We start from the raw sequence: 22731 nt of genomic DNA, 5'->3' as shown, positions 1-22731 counted from the left end.
TAATTTCTGTAACAAGATCATTTTTCTGAAGAATCTTGGAAATTTAAAACCCACTACCACATGCCATCTTCAGCTTTTTGTGTTTGTTTCTATGAAATGTCTGGCCCTTTCTTCATTCAACTAAAAACAAACAAACAAAAAACACAAAAAAACTTGTGCATTCTTTACTGGCCATCTCAATGGCTGAGCCTCATGGAACTTTTGGGGATGACTGTTGCTATTCCCTTCCATAAACTCCAACACTGTTGTTTTTTGCTTCCATTTCCTTTTCCTTTTCTTTTTTTATTTTATCATTACAACTTTTCTGAGTTAGAATATTGGCCAAATGTTGTTCTCGTTCTACCGATGAGAAGATATTTAGAGAAGTTGATGGGCATGTTTAGGGACACAAGACAGAAAATGAGCACATACACCTTAGCACTCTGACCTCGTCCTTTCTCCCTTCATGTAGCCAATCCACGATGCTCATGCTCTGGTATATATTTGTCAAGCTAATCTTCTCTTCTCGATTGTACATTCCTCCAGGCTCTAGGCATGTCAATAATACCAACTACAAGAATAAATTGATTGATCCTTAAAACTTTCAACTCAGGAATAGGAAAAAAGAGAGAGAGAGAGAGAGAGAGAGAGAGAGAGAGAGAGAGAGAGAGAGAGAGAAAAGACTTTGGTGCCAGGCACACTCATGAGGCAGAGGCAGGTGGATCTCTTGAGGTGGAGGCCAGTTTGGTCTACAAAGCAAGTTCCAGACCAGCTAGGGTTACTGGGAGACTCTTCCTTGGCGTGGTGGCACACGCCTTTAGTCCCAGCACTTGGGAGGCAGAGGCAGGCAGATCTCTGTGAATTCAAGGCCAGCCTTGTCTACACAGTCAGTTCCAGGACAACTTGGGCTACAGGGAGACCCTGCCTCAACAAAAAGACAGACTTCTTGTAAACTGCTTTTGCAATGCGTATAAAGGGCAAAATAGCTACCAAGTTGGTACAGGGATTTAGAAAACATGTTGACTTCAATTATTGGCTAATATTTGCTCCAAAAAACTTTACCTAAAAATGAATACTAAAGTAACTATTATATTCAAATTAGGGCAAAATCATTTGTGGCGAGTGAGTGTGACCTATTTGCTCAAAAGTTTCTTCCCAGTAATTTCTTTACATGTAGATACTCTTTTCTGGCTGGGACGCACACAGAGAGGGTCAGGCAGCCTGAGGCATGTCCCTTCTTCCAGACACCACAGCAAGACCCAGGATTCTCTGCTAGCCTGGAATTTGAGGAACTCAAGTAGACCTAACCCGCCCTAAGCTCCGAGGTGCTAGGTGGGTATGGTGGAGGGTGGAACACCCTGCCTCGCCCTAGGAGACCCAGCACTGGCCATAGGTCCAGCACACCTGGTCGGCACAGTCCGCGAAGGTCTCCGGCCCGCACTAGTTTGGTCCCGGGGCCGTATCGTAGCCGCTGTCGCGCGTCCGCAGAACCGCCTCATTATGGCTGCTGGCGGTGGCGCAGCCTACAGCGAGGGGCTGAGCTACGCCGAATACCTGCCTCCCTCCGCCCAGAGGCCAGATGCCGACATCAACCACGCCGCGGTGAGTCTTCGGGCGGCCACGGTCCCGCGTGGGGGACGGTCTGCCCAGCCGGGGCTTTCGAGTGCTCTGTCACCCTTGCACCGCTCCGCCCGACCCCAGGACCCCAGCTTCCACTGCGGGGCTGCCCTGTGCTCGGCCTGGACCACTGAGGCTGTATCCAGAAAACAGGCCCACGCAGGGCCAGGGAGGAATCCCACAGCCTGACCGGGCCTTAGAGCCCGGGGGTCCGCGATGGGAAGTGGTTAAAAACGGAGGGAATAGCGAGCCAGGAAGAGGAGGTACGGCAGGGATGCCGTCTGAGCCCCAGCCGGGGTCGTCCGGAAGGGCGCAAGGGCGCAGAGCTGGGAAAAGGGAGTCTGCTCGGCTTCAACTGTGGGTCCCGGGATCAAACTCGGGTCGTCAGCTCGGTGGCAAGCGCCTCTAGCGTCTGAGCCCTCTAGTCAGCCCGAGTTACATCTGTAGGAGTGTATAGAATTGGGGGTCTCGGGTAGTCTTTTTAGAAGCCAGCCTCCTGAGCGCCAAATTGTGTGCGATTCTCCAATCATCTCAGTGCCCCTTTTATAAGTATTTTAAAGTCCTCCTGCGATATCTCGAAATCCTGAAATGAGATTAAAGTGTTTTTTTGTTTTGTTTTGTGTTTTCTTTTTGAGACAGGGTCTCCCTGTAGCCCCAGCCGGCCTGCAACTCACTAAGTAGACAAGGCTGACCTTGAACTCACCGAGATCCACCTGCCTCTGTGCTGAGACTAAAGGCGTGTCACACTTTAATCAATCAACATAATATAATTGAAACATAAAGGCTTTGAAAAGATGTTTCTTTAGTAACCTGTGGCAGTTTAAATTTGAGTTCTTAGACGTGATTACATTGGCCAACATAATGAAGTAAGCATGTTGCTTCTTACTGCAGCCGTCCAAAGGAGCATTGTATATGTGTGGCATCTGAATGCAAACTATCAAGGGGTGTGTGTGTGTGTGTGTGGTTTTTAATGGGGACTTACTTTAGCCCTTTTGTCTGACTTTATCAGATATTGGCACTTCAGATATGTAAGGGCCATTGATATTTGTTGTTCTTTGGTTTTTGTTTGTTTTGTTTTGGTTTTTGGGAGTCCCAGCCAGCCTGGAACTTCCTCTGTAGACCAATCTGAGCTCAGCTCCTGGAGACCGGCCTGCCTCTGCCTCCCCAGTGCTGAGATTAAAGAGGTGTGCTACCACACCTGGCTCCCATTGTAATTTATTTAATTTTTTAATGTTTTTTTCTAAGTAGGTGAACAATTTCAGGCAACTTGTTGAATAAAAATAAAAATTTCCCCTCAGTTTACATAGTAATTACATTATGGAAAATTCGGTCTGTACTGAAGCAGGACTAAGGTGATATAATTGACATACAGTAAAGTTTTAGACTAAGATAATCATAAACTGGCTATTCCTGTACTTGATGTTCAGTGGTCTTTTAAACCCTAAAGACTACCGACTATTCTTTGTTGTTGTATTGGGTGGTCTTATACTGGGTGGGACTCTGTAATTAGTAGTCCACCACCCACAAAGTAAGTTCCCTCTTATCTCAATTGACCACAGAAGGGCCTCATGGATTTTCAGTGTCCCTTAGGGACCATTTTTGTTTCTGTTTAGAATCCTTAGTCCAGGTAATGACCATTGATTTAGAAGATAAGGCTATTGATAATAACTTTAAGGAATTGAAAACTAAGAAAAGGATAAGTAATAAAAAAGAGAAAAAAAATAGCCTTGAAAATAGTAGGCACTAATGTTTATCAGGAAGTTAAAGGAAAACTTTTCATCTCAATGGAATTTATTTTGACGTTTATAGAATGTACTTATGTTGCCGTATTTAGCAGATCTCTTTTTCTTCATAAAACTTGTCTTTAGAAACTAAGAAGTTCATTGGCCTGTGTACAAGACCACAAGGAGTAGGTAAATATACCTATGTAGTTACCTTCAATAAAATAGCATTCTATAGTTGCTTAATAGAGGTCACTATCAAACTTGGCTGCACTGAGGTTGTTTCTTATGGAAAAGGAGAAAAGAAACTAAGGAAGGGAATGTTCTCAATATTTAAAAATTTGGATAAAATCCAATTTGAAGTGGTGACCTTTTAGTTTCTATTACTTTTCTGGAAAGATTAGATTATTAGATATTATTATTAGAATAGTATAAGAAAATTAGCCACCTATACATTTCATTATAAGCAATACCTCAAACCTCAAACCTGCAAATAATGGAACACTCCTATTTTTCCTTTATAGCATGTCCTGCAATAAGTTTTTACATACTGGATGCTTCTCTGGGCAATCACATGGATTATGTTTTGTGTGTCCACATTTTAGCTTTGATTCTTTCTTCACTTTCCCATGTTAGGCAGCTAGAATGTAAACTTCATGAGCAGGGTCTGTGTTGCTCTCTGGTGTGAATGGCCAGCATTTATATTGGTCCTTGATATGTAGAAAGTATTGGAAACAGAAACTATTGAGTAAATTAGTTAATAGGAAGGAATGAGAAGAGCAATTTTTTAATGTATATTTTTTACTGAATTTTTGTGCATTTCATACAAAGCATCTTAATCATCTTTATATCCCCTCCCCCACCCATACCCCTACAAAGCCACACCCAGATTTCATGCATTCTCTCATAAATGTTAAGGCCTATCAAGTCAAGTCAGTGTACCCAGACTGCTAGGTGAGGGAGCATTGATCTTTAAAGGAGAAACTCTAGATAGACTGACTAGAGTCCAGTGGATGAACTTGTACTGAGGAACACCGAGAAGATTGATTTTTGAATGATTAGGGAATAGTTTTGAGTTGTGAGGGGCATGATGGCGTACTCCGTTAATCCTAGCACTTGGGTAGCAGAGACATGTCTGTCTATATAGTTTCAGGCCAGCTAGTGCTACATAATGAGACCCTGTCGTGTTGCCTATCAGTGAATCTTACAAACAAAATTTCAGCTTATCTAAAATGAGCTTACTATATGAATTGCCCCCAAACATACTGATTCTCCTTTTATTTCATGTTTGAATAAAGTCGTCAACTCTGCTTTCTCCCATAATTCTGACATTGAATCATCTAGTTTGTTCAGACTCCCTTTTCATTGTTCTGTTAGTCATTTTTCATTTCACGTCTGGCCCATTGTAACTGCTTTGGTATGTCACACTTTCCAAGTTTTTTTTTTCCTATAGTACAGATTAGTAATGAGGCCATCATCCCTGTTATCAAACAATAAAGTTACGAAGTTTAAACCTTGGTCAGGGCGATATAAAGGACTCTCTACTCTTCTGACCCCAGTTCCTCCTGTACAGTAGAAGAAAGTTGTTTCTTCCTATGTTTCCTTAGAGAGCTGTCCAAGGTCTTTTATTATAGCATTATTATTATGTCTATGAGAGTTAATCCTCATTTTCATCTTGACTGAATTTAGATCACCCAGGAAACATACCTCTGTTGTATTTGTGAGGTTGTTTCCAAGAGGATTAACTGAGGAAGGAAGATCTACCCTGAATGTGGGCAGCTCCATCCCATACGTGGGCCGGGGGGTGTGGACCAAACAAGAAGATAAAAAGGAGAAAATGAGCTGGGTGCCAGCTTTCATCTGTCAGCCTCCTGACTATATACAATGTGATCAACTACTTCATGCTCCCACCACCATGCCTTCCCCACCTGGATAAAGTGTATCCCCCAGGAGCCAGCATAAACCCTCCTTTTTTTTTTTTTTTTTTTTTTTGAGATAGTCTTTTTATTTTTATTTTTTTGAGACAGGGTCTCCCTGCAGCCCTAGCTGGCCTGGAACTCACTTATGTAGACCAGGTTGGCCTCTATCCCACAGAGATCTGCCTGCCTCTGCCTCCCCAGTGCTGGGATTAAAAGCATTGGACACCATTCCCGGCCCTTGAGAGAGTCTTTGTAGCCCAAGCTGACCTTGAATTCTCTTTTTTAGCGAAAGGTGACCTTGAACCTGGGATCCTCCTGCCTCTACCTCAATCTCAGTGCTGGGATTACAGACATATGGTACCATGCCATGTGTTTGCTTAAATTGCTTTCTTCTGGCATTGTCATAGCAACAAGAAAAGTAAATAATACAATATCAAAATGATTTCTACCAGTATTTGTGTAAGTGCCCGAAAGGTAAAGTTTTCAAGGGCATTGCAATTGGCAGGTGGTATTCATGTAATGTTTCTTCTGCTACTGTATAGTTAGTAAGTAAATGTGGATGTTTGATTCCAATATATTGATACACATTTGTTTCCCTGTTGCCTGTAAGGGAGAATAAGAACAAGAGTCTGTATCTACTGTGGTCACTGCTCTTTCTCCAGAACTTAACCTGGCATATTTATATGATAAATGTTAATTAAATATTTATTTAATGAGTGAATCGTTTCCATGTTTCCTTTTCTCCATCCCAACTACCACTTCCTGAGAAGAAAGATTATTTTTTCCTTCTTAGTTTCCCTCTGGCACAATTATTGTCTATCTTGAATTTAAATTTTGCAGTCTCAAGATAGATGCTTTAGCATTTTGTAACACTTTCAGGCAATTTATATTTATTTAGACGGTGGTTATTTACTGCTTTTACTGTTTGGGAGAATAAAAATGCCATAGGGAATTTTTAAACAATTTTGATGTCGTTTTTTTAAAAAAGAAAAGAATCAGCAGTAGCAGCTGTGATGGAGTAGGCTGCTTTTCCTGTTTTCTGAATTTTTTTGTTCATGATAGTGCAACATTTGAAGTAATTTTCAATCCCCAGGACCCTCATGGTGGAAGGAGAGAACCAGAACCAACTCCCACAACTTGTCATCTGAGTTCCACATACTTACTGTGGCCTGCCAGTGCTCTCCTCTCCCTCAATAAATAAGTAAATGTAATCATTTTAAAAGATTTTAATAGGTTGTTTGGGGAACATCAAACATGTAGATAGAAACTAGGTTTGTGTATGGAGAATAGAAGTAAACCAGGATTGCCGCCCTCAAGGACAGAGGACCAAAAGCCCGTTTTATGAAGGGTTAGGTGGGTAGTAAATATTTTAGGCTGTATGTATGTAACACATACAGCCTTTGTTACAACTATTCTGCCATCACTGTATTTACTTATAAACTGGGTGCTCTAGAAGGCAAATTTGGATTCAATTCAGTACCCAGTTAAAGACAGAGTCTATTAAGTGTTATCATTTTCATTCATTTAATGCATATTTATGGAGTCTTATTTTATTCTATAAGGTGCTGTAGTAAATACAAAGGCAAATCAAATATGGCTTTTGTCCTCGAGAGACTTGTTCAGTTCCCCAAACAAAGAAATCCTCAGGAGTGGTGACCCTGTCTGACTTTGCCTCAGAGCTAAGCACAGCACAGAGCAGATTGTAGACTCCCAGTTTCTTTTCAAGGACAAGTTATTGAAGGACTGAGCCATAGTGTCATGAAAAAGATGCTTGCTTGAGTTCAGACGTATTGTTTGTAGTTTGGGAAATAAAAAATTGAAAATCATAGGAAAGTGAATGAATGAGCTGAACACGGGAAGAATGTGAGTTAATTATCTAATCCATTTTAGCCTTTCTACTTTAGAAAACTTGTCATCTTCTGTTTATAAACAATTAGAGTATTATGTGACTAGAATTGACTCATTTTCATGTTTGTTTCAATAGAAACTATTTCTAACAGATTATTGTCTATATTTTCTCCATATGATAAATACTTTTGACTATGAGATTTGTGTTTTTTTGACACAGGGTCTCCCTATAGCCACAGCTGGCCTAGAACTTTCTATGTAGACCAAGCTGGCCTCAATCTCATAGAGATCTGCCTGCCTCTGCCTCTCCAGTGTTGATATTAACAGCATGCACCACCACACCCAGCTTTTTTTTTTTTTTTTTCAGACAGGGTCTCCTTGTAAGCCTCAGCTGGCCTGGAACTTACGATATAGACCAGGCTGGCCCCAATCTCACAGAGATATGCCTGCCTCTGCCTTCCAAGTGCTGGTTCTAGAGGTGTGCACTGCCATGCTGGGTGTGGCTATAAGCTTTTTTATAGATAGTTACTTTAGTTCCTTTTATTATAAGTTCACTTAATAGCTACTACCAGTTTCATTTTCTTTAATTTTGTTTTCCACTAACTACTTTTACCCACTCTGTTTAATATAAGATTTTTTTTTTTTTTTTTGGTCTTTTTTTTTTTTTTTTTTTTTTTTGAGACAGGGTCTCCCTGTAGCTCCAGCTGTCCTGAAACTATGTAGACCAGGCTGGCCTTGAACTCACAGAGATCCGCCTGCCTCTGCCTCCTGAGTGCTGGGATTAAAGGTGTGTGCCACCACACCCAGCTATTAATATAAGATCTTTTATAACGTGGAAATTTTCATTTCTGCTTTCTGCCTTCATAATATTAGTGATATTTCTATTTTTATTCATTATGTGTAAAGAAATAGTTAAGGAAAAAGTAAACTTTTAGTGAATGTCTGCTAGGCACCAGGCACTGTGGTATGTTCACCTCCCATAATAATCATATGGTGTGCTGCTACTTTTCTTTATTTTGCACATAAGTGGTTAATTGACTATCTCAAGGTCATATTGATAGTATCAGGACTAGGAACGATGCCCTCTCATCATTTAGACATCAGAAGTTGATGAAATCCAGTTCCAAGAAATGATTTGCAGTCTTGGCTTTTGTGGTAATTTTCAAGGTCTTCAAATGTTTCAAGATATGATTATAAATTCTTAAACTTTAAAACAGAATTGATTGGAGGTCACCTTAAAGAAGAATGAATAATGTATAATGAAAATTTTAATCTATGAGTATTACCAGTCAAAAAATTGCTGCCTTAAAGTAAGCACGATAAGAGTAAAGATAGTTTTTTGGAAAGGGGATGAATTCCTAAGTAAGAAGAAATAACAAAAGTTACAAAGTGTTGCAAATAAGATATTTAAGGTATTTGATTCTTATGATGAAATTATCCTTAAGACATGATGTCCCATCTTGAATTCTCCTGCATCAAGATATTGTTCATTGAATGACTCTTGACAACTTGTGTTGGTTCAAATGTGTGTCTTTCTTTACTAGAAGTTCTGTAGTAGAGATATGACACATCACAACATGGTGCCATCAGAAAGAAAAGTTCAAGGAAGGGCTTATGATGCCACTTCTGTAAGCCTATCAAATTTTTATTCTGTCTTAAATATGAGCATATTGAAATGCAGTTTGAATGAGGGAAAGAAAAGATTAAATTTGTGAATACCATAGAGATTATAAAGTGTTAGGGACACCAAGGGCTATTAGTGTTAGGACCAGTGCTATTCTATAGTTTTAATAAGATAATTAGAAGACACTGTCTGTTCTAACTAGTTACCTTGAAGTAACTTTTTTTTACCCTTGTATAAAATACTCAGAGATTTGGATTAACTCTTATCCAAATTATACAGAAGACATCAATCTCTAACAATAATATTCATGATATCTTGTATGTTGAGCACTGATACTCCTTGATTAAACCAACCTCTAAGGTGTCCTATATAGTACAGTTAGCTGGAATTAAGAAAATAATTAAGCAATATCTCCATTTTACTAATAAAAGGAAATGGACAATACTAAAATGACTTCTTTTAGATTCCCATTTCTATCCCTAACCATTAAAATAAAAGGACATAATTGATTATGCCTACAAAGCCTATAAAATTCTGATTTCTAACAGTTTGCTCTCTTGTTTCTATTAATGTTATTATTTGGTATGTAAATAAAGACATAGTTAGAAGAAAGAATACTGTATTATGTAATTTCTTCTATAATATGTTCATTTATTTTTCCAAACTAAAATCTGGTATGATACCAACATAATAAAACAAATGACGTCATTATGCAGCTAAGAGCTGCTAGAGTTAGAGCTAGCCACTCCACACGAGTTATAAGGTCTAACTGTTCTAAAGAAAACCCAAAGATTAAAGATAGTAGCTTTGTTTAAATATTCCAAATATAAATAAAATAGTCCATAGGGTACAAATTAATTGTGAATTCCAGGGGGCTAACATAGTAAATCTTATTTTTATTTTAGTGTTTGTTGCCTTAATCTGTTACATTTACTTCATTAGGCCAAACAATGTTCTTGATTATTTTAATTTAGGTATATCATCCTGTTATGTGTCACATGTAGATGTTATGTCTGATACAGAGGCCCAAAGAAAAGAAAAAAGATCCAGATCATGATGGCTAATAGTTTTGATATGATCCAGGAATTTCTTTCTTACTGGCTTTACTAGCTAGCTATTCCTCTCGCCTGAAGACTTCTGTCTCACCTACAACTAAGACTCATCTACATCAGATTCTAGCAATGAGCCTTCTTGGTAAAGACATGGGAATAAATAATATGTGACCCCTGCATGCACAAAATGTGATGACTTAGCCAACTGGGGGAACTGTGAATGAAAGTCCTGTGAATGCAAGGCTGACCAGTTGATTAGCACTTGAATGACTGTGAAGAGTTTGGAATGTTGCAAATCCAGAGCCTATGTTCATTTTATCTAAGGCCATGTTTAGCTATAAACAGCCACTCCTTGCCCACCTCTGTTTCTGACTTTACCTTCTTGTGACTAACAAAATGTATTAATTTAGCAAAAGAAAGAGTTCCCACCAATCAAAGGGCTAAGAATGTCCTCTGATGGCGTCTGAGACTGATAACAGTTTTATTGATGTGAGATGTTTATGTTTGAGTGTTATGGAGATGGGATGTTGCTGGGAAGGCTGACTTGTTGGCCCTGTGTGATGGTGGCAGGTGCATGTGGTAGAAGAGAGGTTTCATTTTTATGGCCAAGTAGGAAGCAGCAATCAAGAAAGGATGTGGCTAGGGAGTATACCTCCAAGGACCCACTCCCAGTGGCCTGCTTCCTCCTGCTGGGCCCCACTTCTAGTTTTCACAAGCTCCCCAAATAGCGCCAGGAGCTAAGGGACCAATGTTCAGAACATTAACCTGTCAGGAACATTTCAGTCAGATTACAACAATAGCAAAATAGTTTGGAACTTAGATTGTAAATAGCTCAGATCTGTTAATTCAGGAAGTCAGTGAACAGCAACAACAAAAAATCAGTAAAAGTCAATATAATAATAAAATGACAAAAGGAATTAGTTGGGTGAAAAACGCCCTTCAAATTTTAGCAAAACTTAGAATATTCTTTAAACATAAAATAAATAAATTTAGAACCACTGAACTAAATAGCAATGATGAATAAGTTAAAGAAACTAACTCCTAGACCCAAATAAAACAAGAAGTTCCCAGAGACTGAACCTTGAATATAGCTGTATCTGAAATGGTAGGAGTTGGTTTTTTTTTTTTCCTTCAGTAAACTTAACATTAGACCTAGCAGTCTACAACCACAAAGCAAATCTACTATAGTTGTTTCTTACTAACAATTTTTTTTTAAACACTGAAATCACATTTTGGAATTATTAGGCTTGATTTTCTTATTAGAAAATGGCTTTGAAACCTACTCCTTTTTGACTGGTCTGCTTGTGATATTATCTTGAGATTATCCCATAATATTATGTAGATGAAAACTGACTTTATATTTTACTCTTGTCTAATCTGTGTTTAAAATATTCCATAGGAAAGCTGGGCATGGTGGCACACACCTTTAGTCTAGTCCTGGCACTTGGGAGGCAGAGGCAGGTAGCCTCATCTCTGAGTTCAAGTCCAGCCTGGTCTACATAGTGAGTTCCAGGCCAGCTGGGCCTACAGGGAGACCCTGTCGCTATATATATATATATGAAATGAATATATTTCATAGGAAATTGGATAATCTGTTTTTAACATTGATTTAGATATTAACATCTGTGCTGGAGAGCGTCTCTTGTCAACTTGACACACCTGGCCATATCTGGAGCATTTTCTTGATTGTTGAGTAATATGGGAGGGCCCAACCCACTGTAGGCAGTGCCACTCCTGGGCATACGGTCCTGTGTTGTCTTATACAACAGGCTGAATGAACACAGGCCAGAGGAGCAAGCCAGTAAGCAGAGTTACCTGCACAGTCTGTGCTTCAGTTTCGCCTCTGAGTTCCAGCCCTGAGTTCTTGCCCTGACTTTCCACAGTGATGAACTGTGACCTGGGAGATGAAAGATAAAATAAACCCTTTCCTCCCCAAGCTGGTTTTGGTTAGTGTTTTTATCACAGCAATAGAAAGTAACCAGGAGGACATCTTTTATAGGTGATTCTGTTCCCCCTCTCCCAACACACACATGACCCTAAATTGTAACACCCTAAGGTAATAGTGAGTTGAGGGTAAAATCTGAATCAGAATTCAGGTTACCAACTTGTAATCTTTGTTCTCTGTACCTTCCTTTTTCCAAAACCCTTTGGGCTAACCTTGACCTATCCTTCATTTTTATCTCTGCTTTTCTCAAAAGGACTCTGACTCAGAAGCAAAACACTCAGGCCCAACCACCATTCATCCCTGTATCCATTTAGATAACTAATCTTATTTAGTTCATGCTTAATACTGAGAATGGAAAGGCACATAAAGCCTGCTTCTTGCTCTCTAGAAGCACACAGTATTGTGAGGTGGACAAATACTGCAGTGTGCTGTGTGAGTGAAATGGAGAGGTAAATGGAGAGGTTTTAGAAGGCTGGAGCTACATGAATAGGGCAGAATTTGGCAGTAGCATTGATTTCTTTAATATTTGGATATTTGCTTGATCTAGCTACTATTACCAGAGTTAGGGCAAAGTCTTTGGCCCCAGAGAGTCCTGAGGCACTAGGCTCTGTTGCTCATCCTTGAAAGGCAATCTAAGAAACTAATAGGCAGGAAGGGAGCTTTATTTCAGTGATCACACTGGGAAGCACAGAGGTCTCATTACCTAGACTCTATCTTCCTAATTCCTAAAGCAGTCTCAGTTTCCTTTACATAGGAAAAGGAAAGGCAAAGATTGGGGATTTCTAGGCCATTATTGTTTGACTCTGGTCTACCATTATTTCAAGATAGGCCATTAAGAGCTTTATTTCAAACCAAGATCTCATTTGTTTATGGGCTACTTTCAGTCTTTTGCCTTAAGATGTTCATCAGTCAGGCATGCTGTTCCTGGGATCTCAGTAGAGCTCAGAAAGAAGGGAAAGAAACTCATGGAATTGGATACACCATGGGGTTAGCTAGGTCAGTTACTGGACCCACCTTCACCAACTGATAGTGGTTTTGTGTTTCTTCCAATTTAATAGCAGATAACTGGTCTAGTGATATAGTTCAGTTTGTGAAGTGCTTGCTTAGCATGCATGGAACCCTAGATTTGATCACCAACACTGCATAAAACTGCACATCGTAACACATATTTGTAATCTCAGCACTGAGGAGGTGGAACAGGAGGATTAGAAGTTCAAGGTCATCCTCAGCTGCACAGAAAGTTTGAGGTCAACTTGATTTACTTGAGCTACTGTCCAAAAATTAAATAAATTATACACACACACACACACTCTTCTGTGGTAGTCTTCTGTGCTAAGCATAGAAATCAACCATATTATTTTTACATGAATTGATGGTAGACCAGAAGGCAGAGATGTATTGAGAGTCAACTATGATAGGCATGAGATGTCACTAGCAGCAGGAGATATCAGAGAGTCCCCTTCCAGGGCCTCCATTCCAGGTGTAGCCAAGTTCTCAACTTATATTGTAGGAAAGAATTTTAGGATGAGTCACTATGAAGCAAAGCTGGAGTTTATTAAGCAAAAGGAAAGTGTACAGAAAGAACAAAGTGTGGACATCAAGAGATAAGTATACTTAGATACCTTAGCAGTAATGATAAATGTAATTTTGGAATTTTTAAGTTACATTTATTCAAATGATAATCTATAAAGATACAGTAAAAATGTGCTGGTGTGCTTACTCTCTTAACAAGATTACCCCAATGGGATAGTAAGATAGTTGGCGAGGGGCACTGTATTTAAGTTTGTAGACAGACAGACAGAAGTGCTAATAAATTGAAAAAAAAAAAAAGTGGATCAAAAAGTATGAAGAATTCTACCAAATCACACAAGGAAATCAAAACACATCATGAGTCTAAGGTCTAAGAATAGCTCTAGTAATCCCAGTACTCTTGCCTAAGACCTCTCTCAGAAAAGGGAGTCTAGACTGATGGTCTCTGTGTGGGCAGTTTTTCTAGCAGTTGGTCAGCAGTGTCAAGGACATAAACCAGTTCCAGTAGTGAGAGTCTCTTCTTATTCTGCCACCCCTTAGTTTTCCCTGTCTTTTTTATCCTGTGTGTTGGATAGCATTTGTGTCAACTTGACATACCTGGGTTGAGGAAGCCTCAGTTGGGGAATTGCCTCCATAGAACTGGCCTGTGACCATATTCGGCATCTTCTTGATTGATGAGTGATGTGGGAGGGCCCAGGCCACTGTGGGTGGTGCCACCCCTGAGCAGGTGGGCCTGCATTGCATAAGAAAGCAGGCTGAGCAGGGGCCAGGGAAGCAAGTCAGTAAGCAGAATTCCTCCATGGCCTGTGCTCCAGCTCCTGCTTCCAGGTTCCTGCCCTGAGTTCCTGCCTTGGGCTCCATGATGAACTGTGACCTGGGAGATGTAAACTAAATAAACCCTTTCCTCCCCAAGTTGGTATTGGTCAGAGTGTTTTGTTACAGCAATGGAGAAACAAACTAGGACATTCTGTCTTGGTGTGACTTGAGTTCTCAATTCTACTCAGAACCAGCACATTGAGAGGCCATCTTATTTTCAGAAACAGTTATGGTACTATATTGAGACGTCATAAGAAAAATGTATTAGAGTGCATAAGAAATTATTTCTTTTTTTTTTTTTTTTAACTTGGTTATCTTTACTACCTTATACTAACAAGTTAAAGTGAAAGCTTAAAATTTTCTTTGAAATAGCCAGGCTTGATGGGTTGTGCCTTTCTTTAATCCCAGTGCTCAAGAGGCAGAGTCAGGAAGATCTATGTGAGTTCAAGGTCAGCCTGATTAGAGACAGTACCGTAAGGGAAAGATGAAAAAAAAAATTATAAAAAAAAAAAAAAAAAAAAAAAAAAAAATTCTTTGAAATAATTGTTTTATACCCCATGAGTGTTGTAATTTTTATTTATACTCTCTTCCATAATCCGAATTTGTACTCTTGTTCCAAGATCTGAACCTAAGAATTGGAAGCATCGGATACATAGACTTTTGAGACTCATAAGCAATTGGTGTGGTTGCTCTTTTTTATCTTTAGAAATATTGCTTAAAGAGCTAAGAAATTCTATAAGGAATTAGACACATTTATAGAGAAATAAGATAGTAAAAATAAACTTGGATGTTTGGAGAGACATCTTTTTTCTTGAAGTTGAGAATTCATAACTTTCTGTTTTGTGTTTTTGAGACAAGGTCTCCCTGTAGCCCCAGCTAGCCTAGAACTCACTATGTAGACCAGGTTGGGCTTGATTTCACAGAGATCCACCTGCCTCTGCCTCCCCAGTGTTTGGTGCATCACTATGCTGGGTCTTCAATTTGTAACTTTTAAAAGGTCATTTTATTAATCTGTATCTCTGGGCCTAGCCCTATGCCTAGTTTGTAATAAATAATAAGATCAAATGTTTAAAAACATAATTAATTTGTGAGCAATACACAATCAAAAGAGTATTCCTAAAAGATTATTTGGGGAGTAGGGGGCAGGAGGATGTAGTTTGGCAGTTGAGCACTTGCCTAGGATGTATGATGCTCTGGGTTTGACTGCCAGAAATCTGTGTTAGTCAGGGTTCTTTGGAGAAACAGAGCAAAGTAATAAATGTATCTACATGTCTGTTTATAGAACTGACTTATATGATTGTGCAGTTATACAAGTCTAAAATTTGTAGGACAAACCTACAGGCTAAACATTTAAAGATAGGACTTTAATTTTTATTAGTTGTTTTTGTGAGGTGCTGTGGGTTGAACCCAAGGCCTTGGAGCATGCGAGGCAAGCTCTCTACCACCCTGAAGCTGGGCTCCGACTTGAGATGCATTAGTGCTGATTCTTGAAGCAAAATTTCTTCTTCCTTGGGGAAACCTTAGCTTTGCTTTTAAGACTTTTCAACTGATTGGTCGAAGCGCCCTCATAGATTATCAGATACTTCTTGCCTTCAAGTTACTAATAAATGTATTGACTACATCTACAAAATACCTTCACCACAGCTCCTAGGACAGTGTTTGAGTAACCCTGTATTGCAGCCTAGCCAAACTGACACATAAAATTAACTGTCACTGGATCCATAGGTTTATGAACTTGAAAGCAAACATGCAGCAGGGTTGGCAAACCTGTGGCAGGTCAGGGACGTTATATCTCTCTAAGGCATCAGGACTGGATTGTTACTAGAGCAAGATTTTCTACTAGATACATTTGTTCACATTATAGTTTAATGTGAGCAAAGAGCTTTTCATGTTATTAGGAGAAAATGTGGGCAAGACTTGCAACATTTTGAATATAGCCAAAGTAGTATTTAAGCTATGTTCCGTCCTTAATTCCAGTTCCAGGGGAATCTGAAGCCCTCTTCTGATCTCCACGGCATTGCATGACACAGGTGCACTCACATACAGGCAATACACTCATACACATAAAATAGAAATAATAAAAGATTTTTTAAGAAAAGATTATTCCTGGGGCTGGAGAGATGGCTCAGCGGTTAAGAACACTGGCTGTTCTTGCAGAAGACCCGGGTTCGAATCCCAGCACCCACATGACAGCTGATAACTGTCCATAACTCCAGTTCCAGGGGATCCAACAGCCTCTTCTGTCTTCCGTGGGCATTGCACAACAGGGGTGCACTTACCTACCTGTAGGCAATACACACATACACATGAAATAAAAATAATAAATAAAAAATTTTTAAAAAGATTATTTCTAAGAAACCATTATATAGTGAGGATATGAGTTTGGGGAAATTTCATTAATTATGCTGAGGAGTGGAGTAATATTCATTTGCCATACACCTAAGAATTGTCTCTCATGTTTAGCTTTTGATTTTTTTATGTTTTTCCCCCCACCCTCTTTATTCATTAGCTTTGCTGTAGAAATTAATGCTCGCCTTTGTTTTAAAAGAAATTAAGTGGCTTAAAAGCAGAGCAAATAGACATTTTGCCAGCTTCACCTCTCTTTTTTTATCCAAGGTGATGTTTTCATGAGACATTCAAATGTATGTGGCTTTGGCAGTGGAATAGTGATGATAAGGACTGAGTATATTAATATGGAAATGTATGCAGCTCTAAGGTTTAGGGTAGGGCAATGAGAAAACTTCTCTTCATAATGTCTTTTTAAATATCTGATGGTTTTGTTTAAGTATCCATGGTGTGTGTGTGTGTGTGTGTGTGTGTGTGTGTGTGTGTGTGTAAATCCTTTCCCTTTTTCTTTTGGGGGTGGTAGGGACTGAACTCACACATTCTCCCTCTGAGGTACGCTGCCAGCACACTCCCCCCCCCTTCCTTATTTGGAAGCACCCATATGATATGTCTCTCCGAAATTCTGCTGATTTGTCAGTATTCTTGTTCCTTCTCTTTATTTTCCCTTTTACTTGGTGTTGTTTAAATTCAAAGAGCTTTCTTTGTGGAAATTGACCAAAATAATAAGACAACATAAAACACTGAGTTCAGCAAAAAAGTGATTTGCTTGCTATTAACCCTTGAGAATTGAGTCTGCCAGGTGACAAAGGATGTCTTTGACTTATCCTGCTCTTCTTTTCTTTTCTAGATGAGATTCCCCCCCCCCAAAAAAAAAACCTCTTTAAGTGTTATGAATTCCCATGTAGGCTTGCTTAAGCTTTATTTATTATGTTCATCGTATCATGTTTTTAGAAAAATAAGTCCAAAGAGAGCTCATGAAATTTCATTTTTCTGGTTGCTCAGGACAATAATTGACATCCTAGATTCTTCTCCATCATATATCACATTCAGTGTCAGAAATTTTTGTTGATTTTTACCTTCAGAATACATAAATTTAGCTGGGTGTGGGGATGTACACTTTTAATCCCAGCACTTAGGAGTCAGAGATAGGTGCGTATCTGTGAATTCAAGGCCAGCCTGTTCTACAGAGTTCTGGGCCTGCCAGGGACATAGTGAGACCCTATCTTTAAAAGCAAACAAACAACAAATGAAAAAAACATAAATCTAGAATCTTACCACTTTCTCCACTCCATCACTGCTCATGATGGTCCAAGTTACCATTATCTTTTAATAGACTTCTAATTCGTTTCTATACCTGTATGGTTTGAATAAATGTCCATCAGCTCCAAGTATTTGAACTCTCTGTCTCCAGTTGGTGGCACTGTTTTGGTAGGTTTTAGGAAGTGTGGCCATGCCAGAGGAAGCACGTCAGTGGGGGTGGGATTGGGAATATATAGCCATGCGCACTTCCAATCTGGCATACTATTTCCTGTACCTGCTTGAATATGTGAGTGCTGAGCTTTCTCTCCAGCCACCTCCTGCCACCATGCCTTCTCTGCCATTATGGACTCCCTCTGGAACCATAGCAAGTTGTGTTGGTCATGGTGTTTTATCACAGAAAAGAAAACCAATACAATACCCTGCTTTTGGCCCTTTGTAGTCTTTTCAACACAACTAGAGTAATCCTTAGAATCCTAAAATAATCTTGGACCTCTCCTTGAAGCAATGGCATTTCTATCACCCATAGGAAAGCTGAAGTCCTTACTGTAAGGCTCTACAATGGGGCTTCCAACCCATGGGCTACAGGATAGCTATAAATGCAGTCCAACACAAAATTGTAAGATTTCTTAAGGCATTATGAGATTATTTTCAGTTTTATTTTGTAACTTGATTGCATAGTTCTTGCAAGAACTAGGAAATGTTACTCTACAGGTGAAGGGGTGAGGCTCTAAATTGTGCTTTTGAGGGTTCTAAGCATGGAGAAGAGGTCATGCATCAGAGCTGCAGCCCAAGAGGATCAAGAAGAGAAAGAATCGGGGGACTAAGATGTGCTGGCTTCCAACCTTTGTTCTTCTGACAGCCAAAAACCGGAGGGCAAGATAGTCCTGGGCAATATAGTCTTAGAAAGGGAACTAGGCAGAGAAGACTCAAACTAAACCTAACTCTAAACGTAATTCAAACCCTAACCCTGCCCCTAACCCTAATCCTAACCCTAAATATAAACCCCAGACCCAAACATAACCCTAAACAAACCCTAAATTTAACCCTAAACCTAATCCTCACCCTATGCATAACCCTAGCCCTAATCCTAGGATTATGGATACTCCCCAGGAGAATGGGCCTGGGGAACCAAAAGGGGTAAGATCAGAGTACTTAATTAAATTGAATTGAGTTGCATTTTTATTTATTTTTAATTTTATGTGTATGAGTGTTTTGCTTACATGTATGTAAGTGCACCAGTTGTGTGCAATGCCTCCCAGAGTCCAGAAGAGGGTGTTGATGGTTGTTAGCTGACATATGGGTTCTGGGAACCTGGGTCCTCTGGAAGAAGCAGGTGTTCTTAACCACTGAGCCATCTCTCCAGCCCCACATTTTTATTTTTAAATACAAGGTAGCTTTACCAAATTGTTAGAATAAAGTAAAAAAAAAAAAAAAAAAAAAAAAAAAAAAAAAGAGTGCCTAAGGGGTTAATATTTCCTAATAAAATGCCTTCAGTTCTTGAAATAAAATCCTTTTGGAATTATAGATGCAGCTATTTATCTCATATATTTTGAATTGCTGAATTAGTAAAATGTTATAACTACTGCTGTCCTACAAAGATTTAAAATTAAAATAACCTCATTGTAGGGGAAGTAGGCCAGGGAGGTCAGAGCTCTTTTTGTCCATGTTCTTGGTTTCATGGTAAAAGAACTCATCAGTGGACACCACAATCCAGAAAGATTTATTTCAAAAAGGAAATAAAAGTGTATGTATGAAGACACCAAAGTATGAACACTGGATACACAGCAGGCGACCTTGCCAGTGAGGACTTGACTGGCGAAGGTCATGGCATTTTTGTTATAGTTAATTGTGTGTTTATGGGGGAGGGTTGATAGTAGTAAGATATTTATACATGCACAGCCAATTAGGAGTTCTGTAGTTCTGTTGCTGCTAGTGAAGCGGTCACATGCTCTGTGCAGGTCTTTGAGACCATGAGCATACTCAGTGTCAAGGATTGCCTCTTGAGACCATGAGCATACTCAGTGTCAAGGATTGCCTCTTAAGAGTGCTCCTGGTGGAAGACCATATAGTAGTCATCTGAAGAGGATGTTGGGGGACTGTATATGCCCTGAATTTTGTGTCTGGAGATGATTTTCAAGACCTGGGAGAGCAAAATACTCCCTCCTTTTGAGTGGACAAGAGCAGGTAGTTGATGTCATTAAGAGTACAAAGAGGAGGGGATAGTTTAATGAGGGGGTTGTCCATTGTCCCTGATCTCTGACTCCTAGCCTATTAACCCTATCTCAATTTAGCTTTTTAGGACTTTATAAAAGTTCGTATATTTAACCTAGAGAATATCAGTTTATTTTCTAGAACCTTCCTTTGAATCTTTTTAGATTTAACATGTACCATGCCATTGTGCTAAATCCTTTGTGTATATTTCATATATTTTGTACACATAATATATTTTGTCCATTTTGTTATTATGCTGCTGCTGGGTGTTTAGGATCTATCAGTGGACAAAACAAGTTCTATGAATGCTATAGATCTTTACAAATTCCCATCATTTTGTTGTTGCTAATATTCTTTGGTTACTCTTGAGGTTGAGCACTTTATCATGTTTATTAGACTTCACCCCCCCAACCCCAGCTAAGGATTGAACCCAGGGTCTTTTGAATGTAGGCACATTATCACTGCTAAGTCCTTGACTTTAAACAATTCTTAAAAAGATTAAAGCCTCTAGCCTAGCCTACTATTCTGCTTGCCTCTGCCTCCTGAGTGCTAGGATTAAAGGCGTGCACCATCAGCCTTATTGGACTGCCTTTTTGTTACTAATTTGGAGGAGTTTTATCTATGCAAATATTCATATTTAGATGTGTGCCCATTGCTGCTTATGGTAAATGATTTCTGCTAATCTATGGCAGATTCATGCTAAAATTTAAAGAAAGGAAGGATTGGGGTAGGTAAAAATGAATATTTCTTGTGAGATGAAAATATAATACCTATAAGGGAAGATAAATTTCCAACATAAAAAAGTAGTTTGCTTGAGCTCAGAGTCCTTAAAGTGAACCAATGGAAGATAAGATACAGGAAGTTTATAATATGGAACACTAGGAGAACCCTAGAAAATGGCAAAAATATATAACTTCTATAGAGCATCTTTAAAATTAATACTTAACTCCCTTCTGTTCAATAACACTTAGGCTAGACAACCTGAAAGGAACTTTGAAGAAGACATTCTTGTCTCACAGTAGCTCAAAGGCTTTTCCTTTCTGCCAGGAAATGAGCCTTCCTTTAATTGTATCATTACCTGTTGAAAAGTTGGCATAGAACTTGACTCAATAGGGTTCTAGGGGAACTTGCTTCACCCCTGAATAGCTTGGGTTGCTTGGCAAATTGCTGAGCTTTCAAGTTAGCACCTTTGTGCAGCTGTCCTTTCTGATCTGATGATTCTCTCATCATAGTGTCAGGTCATGAGGACTGGGCTTTAATTTCTTAAGACTTGGGTGTATCTTTCCTTATAGAACTTGAAGGTTGACAGCTGGGGCTTTGGTTTTAACTCTTCATGAGTCTCAGCCTCCTTAACATATCCATACCAGTTTGAAATTCTCTAGTGAGATTATTCTAGTTTTGTAAAATTATCTTTAGCTGGACATGGTGGTTCACCTCCAAATGCCATGCATTTGAGACTAGCTAGGCTAGTCTGGACTACAGAGTGACACCTTGTTTCAAAAGAAAAAAAGTCTGCTGAATTTTATGGGTTTACTTTTTTATTTTATTTTATTTTTTATTTTTTGGTGTTTTTGAGACAGGGTCTCCCTGTAGTCCCAGCTGTCCTGGAACTACCATAGAGACCAGGCTGGCCTTGAAGTCAGAGAGATCCGCCTGCCTTTACCTCCCAAGTGCTAGGATTAAAAGCATGTGCCACCACCCCAACTTGCTTTTGACTTTTTTACACATCAAAAAGTGTATTTCATCATTATGCACTCCATCAAGGTTTTTGCAAGATTTTTTGGGGGGAGAGGTCTTTTGTGTATGTATCTGTGTACAGGTGCTTGTAGAGTGTCTGATCCCTTGGAGCTGGTGTTATGCCTGTCAACCTTCATGTGGGTGCTGGGAACCAAACTCAGGTCCTCTGCAAGAGCAGCCAGTTTTGACATGTGAATTTCTTTTGTAGTTTCTGATTCTTGTGTGAGGCTCAGGTGTTCAAGTTTAGGTCTGCTTCTTTTTGCAAACTTTATGTGTCTTTGTGGTTTACTTTTTGGCCATGAAAAGCTGGTTCATCTAACCTTCCTGTTCTCTCTTTTGATTTTATATTGGAGTGGCTGGATTGCTTTTTTCTTCAGGGATTCCCACAGAGGCCCAAGTCCGATGAGGATCAGATGCTCTCAGGCTTTCTCCTAAGCTTTGGATCCCTCCAGGAAAGATTTTGGCCTCAGGAATTTTGGGATTGGACTGGCCTGGGAGTTGGGCCCAGGAAACATGCTGGTCTCGGGCAGCTGGTGTCTGTGACACCCAGAGATGCAAAGGAAGATGGGCGTGGGAAGCAGCCCCAAGGCCTCCTGGGGACTGCACTGAGGAGCTGGGTTGGTCTGGAGGCAAAGGATCAGGAAGAAGAAAGGTCACCCCCTGCATCCTGGAAAGAGGCTGGTGGGTGGTGCAGGCCCAGTGAAGCAGAGTGAGGTTAGGGTGGGGCCAGGCCCAGAGTGCTCCTGGGGACCAGAGAAGGCACTGAGTTGGTCTGGATGAAGAGGATCAGGAAGCAGTAGTGGTTCCCCAGGTGTCTGGGGCCCCAAGACAAGGAATGGGACAGGACCCAGGCTAGGAGGAGAGACCAGAGGGGGAGATAGGACGGTGAATGAGGCTGGGGGAGTCAAGGTGCGAAGGGCACAATGGACTTACCCTGGAGAGAGGCCTGCAGGTAGGAGAGCTTTTTTGAAATTTTTAGTAACTACATGATTAGAAGAAGCATTTCATTAAAGCATTAACATATTCAGTAACACTCTCCAGAGCAAGAGTCCATCGTTTTCACAAGTGGCTGTAAGCATGCCATCTCTTTACAAGGCAGACTTAAATAATGATAGTGAATATATAT

At 39.8% G+C, this 22731-nt stretch overlaps 1 protein-coding gene across 1 annotated transcript in view; it reads left to right on the top strand.

Annotated features, from left to right (window-relative positions):
- The first annotated feature begins 1278 nt into the window (after positions 1-1278).
- Dnajc15 (DnaJ heat shock protein family (Hsp40) member C15) overlaps positions 1279-22731 on the top strand; it is a 60789-nt gene continuing 39336 nt past the window's right edge. The window contains exon 1 of the mRNA XM_008854677.3: positions 1279-1581. Coding sequence (XP_008852899.1) covers positions 1318-1581 — 264 coding nt within the window. The 5' untranslated portion in view covers positions 1279-1317. The remainder of the gene's footprint in view (positions 1582-22731) is intronic.

The sequence above is a fragment of the Nannospalax galili genome, unplaced genomic scaffold (genome assembly GCF_000622305.1).
Source record: "Nannospalax galili isolate Female #2095 unplaced genomic scaffold, S.galili_v1.0 scaffold386, whole genome shotgun sequence".
NCBI classification, from domain to species: Eukaryota; Metazoa; Chordata; class Mammalia; order Rodentia; family Spalacidae; genus Nannospalax; species Nannospalax galili.
The sequence above is the reverse complement of the archived record's forward strand: the minus strand, read 5'-3'. Positions and strand labels throughout refer to the sequence as shown.